This window comes from Astatotilapia calliptera, chromosome 9 (assembly GCF_900246225.1).
Source record: "Astatotilapia calliptera chromosome 9, fAstCal1.2, whole genome shotgun sequence".
NCBI lineage: Eukaryota > Metazoa > Chordata > Actinopteri > Cichliformes > Cichlidae > Astatotilapia > Astatotilapia calliptera.
In genome coordinates this window covers 23,670,525-23,686,080 of record NC_039310.1, presented here as the reverse complement: position 1 = coordinate 23,686,080, position 15,556 = coordinate 23,670,525, and the positions used below count along the sequence as shown (strand labels likewise).

At 40.0% G+C, this 15,556-nt stretch overlaps 1 protein-coding gene across 3 annotated transcripts in view; it reads left to right on the top strand.

Annotated features, from left to right (window-relative positions):
- gpr158a (G protein-coupled receptor 158a) overlaps positions 1 to 15,556 on the top strand; it is a 97,706-nt gene that overhangs the window by 76,068 nt on the left and 6,082 nt on the right. For all 3 annotated transcript variants that reach the window (XM_026180083.1, XM_026180082.1, XM_026180081.1), the window contains exons 6-9: positions 5,422 to 5,531; positions 8,210 to 8,448; positions 10,806 to 10,944; positions 15,201 to 15,306. In XM_026180083.1, coding sequence (XP_026035868.1) covers positions 5,422 to 5,531; positions 8,210 to 8,448; positions 10,806 to 10,944; positions 15,201 to 15,306 — 594 coding nt within the window. The remainder of the gene's footprint in view (positions 1 to 5,421; positions 5,532 to 8,209; positions 8,449 to 10,805; positions 10,945 to 15,200; positions 15,307 to 15,556) is intronic.

Genomic DNA, 15,556 nt, shown 5'->3' with positions numbered 1-15,556 from the left:
ACACACACCAACAACAGCATAGATAGCACAGACGTTAAGGCGGCGAGGCGTGATTGCGGGTGCCGCTCAGGTGCGTCCGCCTCCCCTGCAGCGGCTCTGTAGACCACGCCCCACCACACACATTAACCAGGTAAAATACATATTTAGGCAGAATTTTGCAAATATCTATTTTTCATCTTTTAGCAGCATAGTGCTTTTTTCCAATTATTTTTTAAAAGTCAGGTCAAGGCTCCAAAAGCCCAAAGGCAATATAAGGGTGGCGGCTCACAACAGTTTTTGTTTGCTACATGGAACATTTTAGTTCAGCTGGGTGTCTTTCCTTTGGTTATATTTCTTTAAGAGTTCAAAATGTGTTAATTACATAAATAAAATGTAACTTTCTTTGTAGCACTTCATGGATTTCATAAGCAACACACCTTAGTTGTTCACAAAAAGCATAAAGGTAAAAAACAATATATACAGTGTTATCTTCATTTTAGATGTCAAAAAGTATTTGCGGCTCCCAGTGTTTTCGTTTGCGTGGAAACCGGGTCCAAATGGCTCTTTGGGTGTGAAAGGTTGCTGACCCTTGATCTAGGCGTTTATCCAGCTGGGACATATTCACCTACCTGCCTGAAAGCAAAACAAAACAAAAACTACGTTATCTAAATGTCTTCACTACTAGTTGCAAAATCTGTTGCATGCAAACTGACAGAAGAACTAGCACTTTTTAAAATCTCAAATAGCAATAGGATGAGATTCAAGAAATGAAAAAAGTAAAACTGGAAAGTGGACTGCTCAGCTCAGCTGAAGCCTTTGCTATGTTGTAAGCAAACGACAAGGCAAATGGGGCTGAGATAGAGGCTTGATATTAGTTCATAATTGTCTCCTTGATATTGATGTCCATTAGATAGGTATACTGTACCTCACTTGCATGCATATACACCATACACACACACACATATTCACCAATAACATTTGATCCTTTTCCTTCCCCTCCCCACAACGCTGAATCCAGTATTCCCAGCACTTAACATCGATTATTAATGGAAGGTTTCAAAAGAGAAGGAGGGCAGAAACTGATCTTACTCTTTATACCCACTAACATTAAGAGAAACCTGTCTGAGGATCGGGGCCAGTAACTTCCCAGAAACCTTACTGATGGGAAGTACTGTGCCAGCATAAATTGATTGTGTAATTTCTGCAGATCATCATGAAACCTGAGGGTCATGGTAATGTCTGACAATAGCGACTTATTTTTGCCTTTTGGTCTGAGAATTTTTGAAGACACGTGTGGACAAGTGACCACCTCTGAGGCTGAAAAATGAAGCCAAGTGAGAAGCATCAAAAAGTGCAGTTCCTTAAATGGCCACATGAGGGTGGCTCCAAAAGGAAGTCCTCAAAATGTTGAGCTAGACAGCATTAAACAGCATCAACCACTACCAGTAGTTTTTTTGTTTGTTTTCTTATTTTTAATTGGATAAATCATCCAAAAAGATACTTTAGTAATGGGTGTGACCACTTTGAAAGTTAGTCAAAGGAAGTACGATGAAGCCAGAAGTCATTGAAGTCATTGAACTAGACCTCTCCACCATGTTTGTATCAGCAGCGATCATCAAAATGATTTGGTATTACCTTTTAATGTCTTCATCATCTGTCATTCGAACTGTAGTAAGATGAACACGACACACCATCCATCCATTATCCAATTCACGACTGCAGGAGAGAAGGATGAAAAGGATGTCTTAAATGTTTGTACATATCCATCACTTTTTGTTTCTTGTTGTGAGCCATTAAAATAACCAGAGGTGAGATCGCACCATTAAAAGAGAAGCTCAGACTGCTAAATGTGTAAAAAAAGTTTTTTATGACAGCTTATTCAGATCATTTAAAGCCAGCCCTCAAGGGAAGAATGTGGCGGATAACACCTCCCCGTTTCCGTCTCATCACAAACAACACCAGTCTTAAAACTGGCACGTGATGGAGATTCAGATGCTATTTGGTAGTTTATCTAAAAGGGAGTCCTGAGCTGTGTTTTCCCATTGTGCATTTTTACTCCTGTTCCTGTGCCCTCTCCTGTCCCCGTGGAGCCAAACGTGCGTCAGCAAGTTGCTCGGCGGCAGCCTGGCTATCTTTTTATCAGCTCCTGTTCCTCTGCTCTTTATTTTGTGAAAAAGGTAACGCATTGAGGAGCAGTCACACATCGTTTAGATATTTATGTTAATCCCACCTGTTTAAAAAAAAGGCTTTTAAAAAACATATTGACAGTAGATATAGTATTAAGCACCTTGTATGTATTGAAAATGAACAGCTCAGCACTCTTTAAGTCTTTATTTCCTCAGCGCAACGTTCCTTTTGCAAAATCGAGTCAAACTGTTCATGCTTTGTTTGAATCAGAAGTTTCTCCAGTTGGTCTTCCAGACTCTGTGAGCTGATGAAGATGTGGGCCACCGTTCCTCCCGTGGGGTCCTCTGTGTCCCTTAACTGACTCGAACCTAGTGAGCAAAAATATCCACATGCCTGCGTCTTCGCCGCTGCCTGAGGGAACGTATTAATGCCTCAGCTAATCCGATTAACATTAACAATCCCGCAGGGGAAATCTCTGCACATCTGCAACGGACAGATAATTACGTAGCCTCAGATGTTTGTTTCTTTTTTCTCTCTGTTTGTTCTGGCTCTTTTTATGTCTTTGGAAGACCATCAGCGTTTTTTTACCAGCATGGATGGGCACTGTTTAGCATGCTCAGGTCCTTGTAGAAGAATCTACTCGTGAAGATGTAACATAGGAGGATGCGCTCTGTGTCTCAAGGGCAAGCTTTCACTGCACTTTACTGTTATGACTAATTCAGTTCATGGATTTTCTCTTTGATGTATAAAAGGTAAATTTCTCATGAAAATGACTCTACCAAAATGGTTTCACCTCCCGTAATAGTGGCAGCATCAGTAGTACTACTATTAATTGTACTATAGTTATAATTATTGGAGAAAATAATGCTAATTATTAGAAATTTCTCTACCTGTTTCTTTCTTAGACATTTATTCATTGAGTGTTATATCTGAGACACTATGTGCAGAACATGTCAGTTGTTTTTCATTCCTAATTGCTCTATTATGCAATCATTGTAGTGTAAGGGTTGTTTACTTGTATGCTCGCAACAATATCAAAGCACCGGCTGAACCCTGACGATGTGTGTGAGGCATTTTAGGAGCGAAGCGGTAAGCGTCAGTCACTCATTATGATGTTATCCTGTTAACAGAAGGTTTCTTTCAAAGATTATCTGAGCTGAGTCACTGTTGTTGGAGTTCAAACAATGCACTAAAGAGAGGAATGCGGATTTAAATCCCTAAAGATTGGGAGACTATTCCTGGATGAGTTTCATTCTGCCAGACTGGAAGAGCTAGACATTAAATTCATCAAATCACCAACAACACTGTGATATTCATACCGGCCCTCAATATAGTCTCTTTCATTTTGTTTTTCACTTGAAAATTAAAAATTACACTAAAAAGTAGTGACAACCAATTCCAGCCTGGTCAAAGTTTAGCTCAAACTTTTACCAAAGGTTGGCCAAGCTGAAATAATTATTTATAAATGAGATAGAGCGCTGAATGCACATATAACACACACACACACACACTGCTTTATCTTGCTCATAAAACGATGTCTGGCAAATCACAAGATTCAAATATAATCAGTGTTTTAAGTAATCTTCTATTGAGTTATTAAATTATTAGCATTATTAATTTATTAGCTTGGTTCCTTTGTGTTATGTGTTTGGTTTGGTTTGATTTTTTTTAATCTTTTAGTGACATTTCTCAAAAGGTTATGGTTGGGGTCAATCCATGTACAATGTGGAGGGAATTTTCAGCCTTGATATGCAGTGTCAACATTGTTCTTGTTATGGTTGTTAATAAAGCTTGTAAGATAATTACAAATGAGTGGTCATACCCTTAAAATGTGTCAAAGGGAAAAATATACAGTGAAAATAATAATAAAATAGTAGTTACTGGATGTAACCGCGAGCTTAAGCTCCTTTACTTACTGGGCTTCACAGGGTGCTGACAATATGGTAAGTCAAGTATGCATATTTAATTTTACGATATGCATATACAGTAACACTGCGTGCATATTTAATAATACTAGAATATTTATAATTTCAGCTATTTGTAGTTATTTTGTTATATTTTATATCTTTGTTATATATTCGTTTAGTTAGTTACTATGCTTTACTGTCTCATAGCAACTGTGAGCACATCATTTCCTCTGGATTTCATTTTTGGTGGTCGTGTCCACTTATTGTTCTGTTTGACACTGCCCCTTCTTGAATAGGTTGTATATCAACATACCTGGACCATAAACCTTCTGAAGTTTTTATTTATTTAGTTATTTTTCCATCAAGGGAACCTGATCATTGGCACATAGTTTTGCCGTACACCAACAAGCTTTTTAAAGTATTGTTCTAAGAAAGCTATCTTATACCTTTTAGTGGAGCAAACCTTTTGTTGTTTCTGCAGCTGTTGTACATATTGTATCTGTTAGGTACTTTTTAGTGCTCAATCAGACTGGAAAAGTGCTCAACAAATGTTACTTTTTCATTATTGAGAAGCAAGCTCAGCAGCTGTTAAGCCATAGTAATTTTAGTACGGTCAAAACTTTTGATCCTTGAGAGTCCTAGAAGTAAGTCCAAGTGTATGCGCTCAACTGATGCCCAGACCTTTTGATCATAGCACATGATCTTCATCAGCAGATGGAGCTGCTCTTTGTAGCATATGAGAAAAAATAAAAATTTGGTGCTCTTTTTTTTTTTTGGCCGACATGAGCAAAAAGGTCCTAGAATTCAAGCAGCATTTGATCTTTTATGTCAACACATTCATGACATCCCTGGAAACACCATCTGCTGACAAAAACCACTATAAAAAAAAAAAGTTCACAGCCCCAAAACACACTGAGTTCATCTGCAGCATCGGCGATACACACTGATGGTCACTTTTGCTGTATTTTAAATTCCCTTTGATGGATGAAAGGTGGCAGAGGAAGTAGAAAAGGTTTAGAGAACACAAGCAAAATAGCTTCCTGAGTAGATTCTGTGGTGAAACAAAGCAAGTAACTGATTATAGAGGGACTTAATGTGCGATAGGATGTACAGTAAACTAAACTGCATAAACCCACTCATTCACTTGTGCGACACCAAAGGAAAACAGTTGGAGAAAACCAACATTTAAATAAGATTACTTTACTGTTTATAGAGACATCCACTGAGAGCACAATGAGGCAGCAGCTTCCCACGAATTTAAATGTAATTTCCCAGGGAAAGAGGGCCCATTATCATTTAGATAGAAAAAACACTCACAGTTGGGTGGCTCTTTTATTTATTTATTTATTTATTTTTCAGTTTCTTTTCACGACCTTTGTTGTTTAATGCTTCTTCTGTCCTCTTCCAGGTTGGGATTCTCTACTTCCAGCCCAGTGTTTTCCGTTGCATCCTTCTGCGTTGGGTTCGACTGCTGGGTTTCGCTACCGTCTACGGGATGCTGACTCTTAAGTTGTACAGGTACTTCACCCACAGTTCGACACTGTTATCCATCCCTGGAAGCACTCATCAGATTATATTACACCTGACCTCTTAATCCTTTGATAAAGAGTCCTGTGATGTGTCATGGCAGCGTGTTTTTCAGCTACTTCATCACCAGGCTATACTGCCTCATTAAGTGGTAAAGTAATTAAGAAAACACGGAGCGCATTGGCCCCAAATGAGCTCCATATTTAACAAAGTCCTGAATGACAGTTGCTGAGAAAAAGACAAAAGCAGAACTCAGGGACAGAAAGCATCGCCAGAGGATGCAGTGGAGTGGTGTTGGGGGGGAGTTCTCCAGCTGTGAATAGCTGTTAATGAGACAGGGTGGTCCACTGTATTTAAAGTGACAGTGATGAAATTCTTCATTTGTGGGCCTTTTTTTGTCAGGTGAATCTGTCAAAATGCGCTAATGGAGATACTGATTAAGAGGATGTGGCTAACACGAGCCGGGGCCCAGTTCACCCTTAGAGGTGCAAGTTAACATATTGCACAGATCAATTTTTGATGGGGGGCTCATTAGTGGAGAGAGCAGTGGACACTTCATCAATGTGCGTGAAGGGCAGAGCCTAAGAATAGCTATGCCGGTGATGTGTTTGAGCAGAGTTTAACTCATGTTCCACAGTCTGTGGATTTGGCAGGTGGAATAAGTGCTGCAAATGTGATGGCTAGCAGTTTTTTTCTGCTGCGCTGCTTTGCAGGAAGTCAGGAAAAAGTCTTGACATGTCATTTAATCATACCTCAAGGCACACTTTCTTTTAAACCAAAGCCCTTAAATAAGTTTGCAACATATTAGCATTTTTTAATAAATAGTGTAAAATTTCACCCATTTAGTGAGGTGACAAACAATAAGTTTGCTTTGTTTTTTTCTTTTCTGATCACTCAGCTCTAGGGTTGGGTGATATGTAAAAAATTTCCAACCGACAGTCGTCAGTCCAATAATCGTCGATCGACGATATATTCGCGTATGCGCAGACTTTTTGATGGGCGGAGCAATGTAATCATGCACGGACTGATTTGCTGTTTACAACACAGAAGGCCAAACATGGATGAACTAATTTCCCCAAAGAATTAGGGATGTCAGTGTTAATGTGGTCATCACGATTAAAAATTTTAACGCGCTTAAACCATCTGGAGTGCAGAATGAACAAACTTTGGACAAACTGCCTGAAATGCATTGACAGAGACATTTCAGGGACTTTGACTCCGTCTGTGCTCCAGATGGGTTAATTGTTAATCGCGTTAGTCGTGATTATGCTGACAGCACTAAAAAAAGTATAAAGTTGCCAATTTGGGATGAAAGAGGTAAACCTAAGGATGTAACCAAAGCGGTGTGCCGCTTGTGCAGACGTATAGTGTGAACAAAGTACTCAAACACGACTAACTTGCATAAGCGTGTACGTGTCCACCATGCAGCTGAGTATGCAAGGCTATCACCAACTTCTGCAGCTCCATCAACACGCATTTGGGCACAGAATTTAGGAGCGTGCATTTGCTCGCAGATGAAAAAGGGTGCTGTTAAAACAGTGCTATTATTTTTTTTTCTGTTGACTGCTTCTATTAGCTCCATCATTATTAGCAAACTTACTCATGGGCAAATAAATAAATAAATCGACCTTGTAAAAACGATCACCAATGGCCTTAGCCTATCGTCGATAGTTGATATATTCGTCCTATCGCTCAACCCTACTCAGCTCTTTTTGTTATGTTTAGTAAGTTTAAGGCAGATAAACTGTTTTGGTTAAATTTCATGAACTAATATGGTCGAGAAAATCATCGATTCTGAGCATGTTGGAGCCAGTTCACAGGAAATGGTGCTAATAAAGGTAAATTCATCCATATAAAAAAAGTAATATGACGTATACTTCTCATTTCGCAAGAGACAGCATGACTAGACTAATATTTTACATCAGCATCCACCATCACGGTTAATTTTTTGCCAGGCCCACTTTTGATCACAGAGTTGACGTCGGCGTTTTCAGCATGTTTGTTTGGACACAGCAGCACACAATAAAAATCCTTTGAAAGGCTGCAATAGCACAGCAGAGAGTTTCAGTTCAGTGACTGCTATTGGCACAGGTGAGTGAAGTTCGTGTCCAAGGAGGAAGATGGGTCACACACTGACCTAAACACTTTGCATACACCCAAGTAGCATCAACAATTTATAGCCTTAACAGCCTGCGTTGTTTATGTTTTTTGGAATGAAACTTTTCAAGGAAATACATCACTTTCTCTTGCATTTTGATTAAAGTGAAGATTTAAGAATGAGTGGGCCCCTTGGGATTTTCTGGTTTTTAAGTGGGCCGCAGCAGTCTTGACTTTGGGATAAAGCTTAATAAGAGTCTATGAAAATTGAAATACTAGTTTTCTGTTAAGTATTTATGTCATATTGTGGAAGCAATATTTTTCCGATACTAATATTGCCATAGACTAATAAACCAGTGTGTAAAGCAGCTGTGATGTATTTTTTGCTTAAAGCTTTTGCATGTAGAAGGTTTCAAATTCTAGCAGATATGGGAAATAAAAAGATAAATACACTCAAGGCACACTGAGTGTAGAGGTATTTCCCTCTCATGGATACTCTGTTTACTTGAAATGACGACAGGCTTACATGAAACTTTGTGAAACAGTCTCAATGTGAGCTTCTCCCTCCACAGGGTGCTGAAGGTGTTCCTGTCCCGTACAGCCCAGAGGATCCCCTATATGACCAGCTGGCGAGTGCTACGTCTGCTGGGCATCATTCTGCTCATCGTCTGCTGGTTCCTGGTGGCTTGGACATCTGCTGTCTGTCAGAACCCGGACAGGAAGTTGGCTCTCATCGAGGTGGGCTACACGCCCAATGGGCTGCAGTTCAGCATGTGCCTCCTGGATCGCTGGGACTATATGATGGCTGTTGGTAAGTACCGTTACTGCCCTCTGCCTCTGCAGGGCGCTGTGAGTAGATTTAAGTGTGCTGCACTCTGCATGTGGGTAAGTGTGGTGAGGAAACGTGGGTTACTTGATGGACACGTGAAATTAAGAAGTGATTTGTTAGGCATGATAGCGATGGGAGTTGAAAGTGAGATGAGGGAAGAATGAGTGATGGGGTGAAGCTGGATGATTAAGACAACTCCCTTCCATGTACATTTGGAAATGTTTCCCAAAAGAAGACATTAATCCTCTCTACTGGTGCTACGCTTTTGGATGCTTTCCTGTGTTGTACACAGGAGGGGAAGGGCAACCAGCAGCAGATGAACACAGATGAGAAATCAAAGATGCTTTGAGAGCAGCATCTCACTTTGAGCAAGTCTGCATGCTGGTGTATGTCTGCTGACTCAGGCTTCATGAGAGAGCGCTGTGGTCGTTTTAGAGTTCTGGGAAAACAGATGGACCCCCAGCCGGGCCGCCATGCTGCGCTACTGTATACTGAGGACACATTTTCATTCTGTTTATTAGGAGGTAAAAATAGGTTGGCAATATGGAAGTGCGGGGCAACTCTGATGCCACCTGAATGCAGCTTATAATTTACACCCACAGAGATGCAATAAATCTTTCAGATTTAGAAATCCACACCTGCATTTGCTCGCAGCAAGAGATATAATTGTAGTATTTTCTGCTCTGCTGTGTTTCTGCGCAGAAACAATCCCATAAAAAATGAACTCCTATCGAATAAAGACGAATTGTTAAGACCCAAGCATGCAGCAAAACTGCACTTTCAGTAGTTGTTATCATGTGCTCGCATGTGCAGAGGTAGAGGACAGTACAGGCACACTGAGATTCTTGTATTAATCTTGTGCAGTCTAACTTTATAAACATGAAAACAGTAAAAAAGCAGTTATCAGCAGTCATGGTAAGAGAACACACTTCTTTTGCACACTCCTCTTCCTCATCCCTCACACAGCCTCTCTTGTAAATCACATGCTGGTGCGAGTTAGTTTCTTGTGACACCCATGGCAAGGTTAAATATCATAGAACACAGAAACACTATAGAAATTAGTACATGAGTAGTGAGTAGTAAGTATTTTTTAAAAATATTGCACCATACAACCTAGAGAGATTTCTTTTTCTTCATGTGATATCATGCGTGCACGTTATTCAACATATTGAATATGATATGCTGCACTAAGAAGCTCATTATGATTGCTTTGGTTGCTAGTAGGTTGCCTTGGTCACCTGTAATTTGCGACGAACAGCTTGGCTGCAAATACTTGCTAACTACTACCCAAGTGATTGTAGTTAGCAAAAGTGCAACGCAAACTGGAAATGGAGAAGGCTCCCCATCAAAGTAGAAGTTTAAAAGGTGCAGCTTTTATTTTGAAGGAAAATGGTCCCAGTTTCACTAGAAGTGTTCATACACAGGGATGAGTTAATGTCATTGGGTTAGCAGTTCTTTGTCTGCAAATCCTCTGTATAATTGGTTTCACAAAGCCCACTCTAAACTGTATGGAGGTTCATGATAGATTACAAAAAAAGAAAGTTATTCTATAGAAGTTATATTCTATAACAGAATATATGGTTAAAAAAAAGAAAGAAAAGGCTTTGAGGTAGCTAAACTTGTGAGTGAAGTCTTTTAGTTGGTAACGTACCAGAAACATTTTTTGTTTAACGCTGTAAAAAAAAAAAATCAAGTACAAAAAAATGAACAAATCTGCCCATTTTGAAGGATTAATATGCTGGAACTACTGATAAATAATTTACAAATGCTCTGAATAGACCATTAAAAAAGAGTTAGATTTCCCTTGTTGCTCTCACTCGCTATTTTATTTCAAGGAACGGAGAAAACAAATTTATTTCTATTGTTGTCTCGAGTAAATAGTTTTACTTACAAAAATAAAAGTTTGAGATCTAATTATTTAAAAAAAGAAGTCCAACAGACAGGGAGGCGTTTACAGTAATGAGTCACTTTGCAGTGATTGTTGTTCCTATTGTAAGGAAACATGATTCACTTGCCCTCACAGGCAGCAACCTGGCGTGTTTACAGTTGCGGAGCTGGATACCTTGGAAACCTTATGTGAGGCTGCCGCGGAGGTGCACGGGGACTCATTTAATGCCCTGAGAATACAACCACAGCTGTTGCAAATGAGTCTGTCGAGCAGGCCACTTTCCTGTATACGTGTGTTTTACAACCATCTGTGGCAGCTCCATGTGTGCGCTGGAGTGTGAAGTGGCTGGTTGGTTGGTGCCCATGTAAGGAGCGTGTGCCGCATTGAAATGATTTCTTGGCCAGAGCATTCGCTGTGTTTACAGCTTGTTTTTTGTTTTTTCGCTTCCCAGCCGAGTTCCTCTTCCTGCTGTGGGCGGTCTATCTGTGTTACGCCGTGAGGACTGTGCCGTCGGCCTTCCACGAGCCTCGCTACATGGCCATCGCTGTTCATAATGAGCTTGTGCTGTCAGCTATATTCTACATCATCAGGTAAGAGCTCCTCCTCCTAGTGACTTGGCACCATGAGGTTTTTTTTGTTGAATTTAAAAAAAATGCAAATATATTCTATCGTATTATTGCATCGTACCAGAAAATTAGTAAAAGTTATATGAGATAAATAGTTTGTTTATAAGGTCAGTGAACTGCCAACATAGTCTCTTGGTTATAGCACATCGAGTAAGCTAGAATGAATCTTAAGGAAATGACATGACAGAAATCAGAAAGTCTGAAAACCTTCAAACTGCGAACATGTTTTCAATCCCATGAGGTGATTTGATGCAAATTCACACTGGGCAATGCAAACAGAGGCGAAGCCGCATTTGCGCAGGTTAAAATTTTTCAACTCAAATTTGCATCATGTTGCAAAGCAAAAACCCATGATGACAATTAGAAACGGAGCTCCACAGCTCACTTTTATGCAGAGACGGGAAAAATAGATGAAGCCTTGAAGGTGTGCAAAATGGCAAATTTTCCAGCTATCAGTTACATGCCTCCTCATCCTGTTGGTCATTCAATGGTTGGTTGCTTTTGGACAATTCAGCCCTCAGTTGCCTAGGTAACCTTCTAATTTATTTGCCACCCCCTCATATGTCGATCAACATATGTGGGGGTCGCCATTGTTGGTATTTGCTGCATTTGCTCATGCCCACTCACTTCTCCTATTATCGCTTGAAGTTGCTGAACATCTTTGGCATTTTATGTTCTCTGATCACCACATCGCTCCGTGTGTGGACCACCCTTAGCTCAGGGGGAAAGTTTGCTTTGCATTTGGTAGCCAGCAGACCAGCAATAGTACGAAAGACATTAAACATGTAGCCTAATCTAATGGATGAGGATAAAAATTGGCTGTGTAAACAGTGCTTATATTTAGAAACCACTTGAAACTGTTAATTACATTCTTTAATAATCAAATCATATTTTAAATGTCACTCAACAGTGCGGCACTTTGTACTGCAAATCATCATACTCATGATGTCAGATTAGTTTGCCAAGTGTTCCTTTCTTTGCAGGTTAGCATCCACGCGCCTGTGCTGTACTTCATGGCACATTACTCCAGTGATTATACACTAGCTTGTTCTCTCACAGCCTGCATACAACTGTTCATTTTCTAAATCACATACTGCTGTGTAGCATCTGAGAACAGTTAACTATTGCACATGAGTAAAATAGTAATTATTTACTCAACCAGCTGGTATTTGTGGTGCAGACTAGTGAGGGAAAGGTTGTTTAATCAGCTAGAAATTTCTTATATGTTATCAGTACTGCATAAGAACATTTTTGCTTTGTGTAAAGTAGTCAGTCTGTTCAGATTCTTGGTACATATGTACAGACCTGGTATAAACCAGCAGCTCTTCTCAGACACTTTGAGGTTACGGCACAGAATTTAATTATTCTGCTGCATTTTTGGTTCAGGTTGTTTGTGGTAATGGCAGGAAAGGTACTGCCCTCTTCTGGAAATGGGCAGCAGCAGCTCAAATAATTTAAAGCTATAGAGAGTTGAAGAGAAGAGGGCTGAAACCGAGCAAAATCAATTTATTTAACAAAAATAACCCAAAATGCAAACCAAGAATACAGTGGTGTGATAGAAAAATCTGTGAGGTGTCTTGATTGATTGATTGAATCTTTATTTTGAACATGTTGAAAAAGTACAACAAAATAGAATTAAAAGAGACAAATGAACAAAGCAAAACAAAAGGAAAACGAGCAACCACAACTCCAAATAACGTTCATGTTCAAAAAGGAGCAGGAAGAAGCATAAGCTTGTCTTGAAATGAAACTGGGAAGGCTCTACTCTGGGGTCCAGTGAGACTTGTTAAAGGTGGACATTTAAGTATCAGCAGATACGCAGGTACACCTGTGCTGTTTGCACAGTCAGGCTGTGTTTTCTGACTCATCACAGACAGTTTTTTGCAGTAAACTCCCCCACCTGTGCTATACTGTAAGAAGCCTACAGCTTACATCATCTGATATAATGCTATATCCAAACTGAAAACTTTTTAAACTGATTTTCTATTTATTTATGTAATAAATTTGTCTAGAATTTTTACCAAAACACTTTGAGCATCACAAATTATATTCTGTTATACCCCATACAATACTGAATTTAGAGATTCTTTGGGTAATAATCCTCTGTCTTGAAATACGCTCCAACTTTTATTTTATGACTAACACTGATGATAACTGACAGTAACATAACTGACAGGATCAGTTAAAAGAAAAAGAGACACTTTTATTTAAGATATTTAAGATAAAGAAGTGGGTTTTTTTGTTTGTTTTGTCTGTTTTATTTGGATGGCAGTCTGTGTCACTTTTGCCTCACAGCTAAAAGGTGTTGGGTTCAAATCCAGCTCAGGACCTTTCTGTGTGCACACGTAAATGGAATAATAAAGGAAACAAAAGCAAAGTCCAAGTTTAACAAACACAAAAATCAGAACCTTAACACTGGAATAACAGTAAGGCTCGAATCCACCCACATAGCGCTCTAAGCATAGTTACTAATAGATACATTGTGTTCAGCATGCAAATGTTGTCACTTAAATTTGCAAAATTCCCAGTACGTACTGGCTCCATATTTAATATCATAGTCTGTCTTCAGGTTGTCATTTTGATGTTTATATCCTCCAGTAGATCGCCTGATTTCCGTGTACGCTAGCTCAACTGTTCTGTTCAGCTCGTAGTTAATTTTGATCATAGTGAAATCAGCCCTCTCCCTCCAGTCTACACGTCAAGTAGCTGCAATGTGCAGTTTTAATAAATGAGATGTTTCAGCTGACACTGCCACAGCCGCTCCTAGCTCGAGCCGCCCTAATTGAGAGCTCAGCTACATCACATTATTCACTAATGAACCATGTCAGGGTGATTTTTTTTTTCTAAGACAGCATCAATTACTTGAACTATTGGTAGCTTTATTATCGTTCATTACCAATAAATTGTGCATGATCGATAGTTTACTGGAAGAAATGCGAGTTTTTAAGTGTTCTGATGTCTTTTTGAACATCTGGCTCTTGTGATTGCTTGGCCAGTTCTTTTAACGAGCCTCTCGAGCATTGTTGTGAGGCTTTCCTCTGCAGAAAATGGCCAGATGAGGTCCTTAATAAACTGGAGAACTGCCTGGTGTGGTGGGTTAATTCCGTCTGGTTGCCACCTGGGGCTCCAGTGTGCACCGGGGCTAGTTAAAGGCAACCGCCATCCATTTATGTTGCATGAAGAACCTGCTATTTGATCCCATAGTGACCAGTTAAAGCTCAGGCTTCCGTGTTGGCTGTGGTCATCTTCAGGTATAAGCCAGGTCCAGGTAAATGGGATGCTGGAATGAAACCGCTGGAGTCGTAGGAGTGGTGGAGATCGCTCAGTGAAATGCTGCTGGCTGAGAGGAAACGGCATGCCAGAGTTATTAAATCCTCATCTGCACACAAACTCATCACAAAACACGAAGGAGAGAAGACTTCAAAGCTTCGAGACATTTCATATGCTGGACGTTTGCCTTCATTCATGCCTCACAGCTATTACCACAGTAACTGTTTGTTAATTAGCCATTTGCCAACCTCAGCAGCGTAATGAGCCTGCTACATGACATTTGCTTGTTAAGAGGCTCTCCAGTGGTGGAATTAGCATCTAACAAGACATGCCTTCGTATCCTTAGTGCACACGAGGTCTCACTGTGCTGAAAGCCTGTTAGTTCGTTCTAAATAACAGGCTGGAGCTACTCCTCTCACCACTGTTGTTTCAGATGGTAATTATCTTATTTTCCTCCAACTGCTGCAGCACAGCTAGCCTAGTGTGTTCCCGTCTGATGTACACATAGACTGAATCTTTTGACCAGATGAAGGTCACTCCTTTTTATTGTGAATCCAATTGAGCGGATGAGGAAAATATTGTGTCCTTGCTGGCACGAGGATCACCCAAGTAGAACACTGCAGGAGTGCATTTGACGACTAGACAGACACTGCTGCTAAATCTGCTGCACTGGTGGTAGCTTTCTCTCCCACATCCATCTGTATCCAAGAGCTTTGATGCAGGTTTCACTTCAGTTAGTGAATGAACACTTTAAAGTTGATTAACTATAATAAAGACGTGTCTTTGTGTCCAAATACTTTCCTGGTTTATGTGATGAGATTTAGCAGGTTGAATAGTGATGCTGAACAGCTTTATAGATATCAGAATATAAGAAACTGAAATCCTATCGGCAGTCAATGAAATTGACTAACATCAGCTTCACATCTGGATGTCTGTCTTTATTTTTACAGGTTCACTCTCGCTCCTGAGCTGCATCCAGACTGGATGCTGCTCCTGTTCTTCACCCACACTCACCTAACTGTCACTGTCACCCTGGGTCTTCTACTCATTCCTAAGGTAACCATTTCAATGTATGCAATACATTCACAAATGTATGGAAAAGATGGGTGTAGTATCTAATTGAATTTAAGTTTATTTATATAACGTCAAATCCCAACAACAGTCGCCTCATGACGCTTTATATTGCAAAGTAAAGACCCTACAATAATAATTGTAGTTTGTGAACCATCACTGTGAGACCTCAGTTTCAGAAGCTCTGAATCACAAGCACCCCTCCATGCTCACAGTGTAGCAACTTGTATAGATT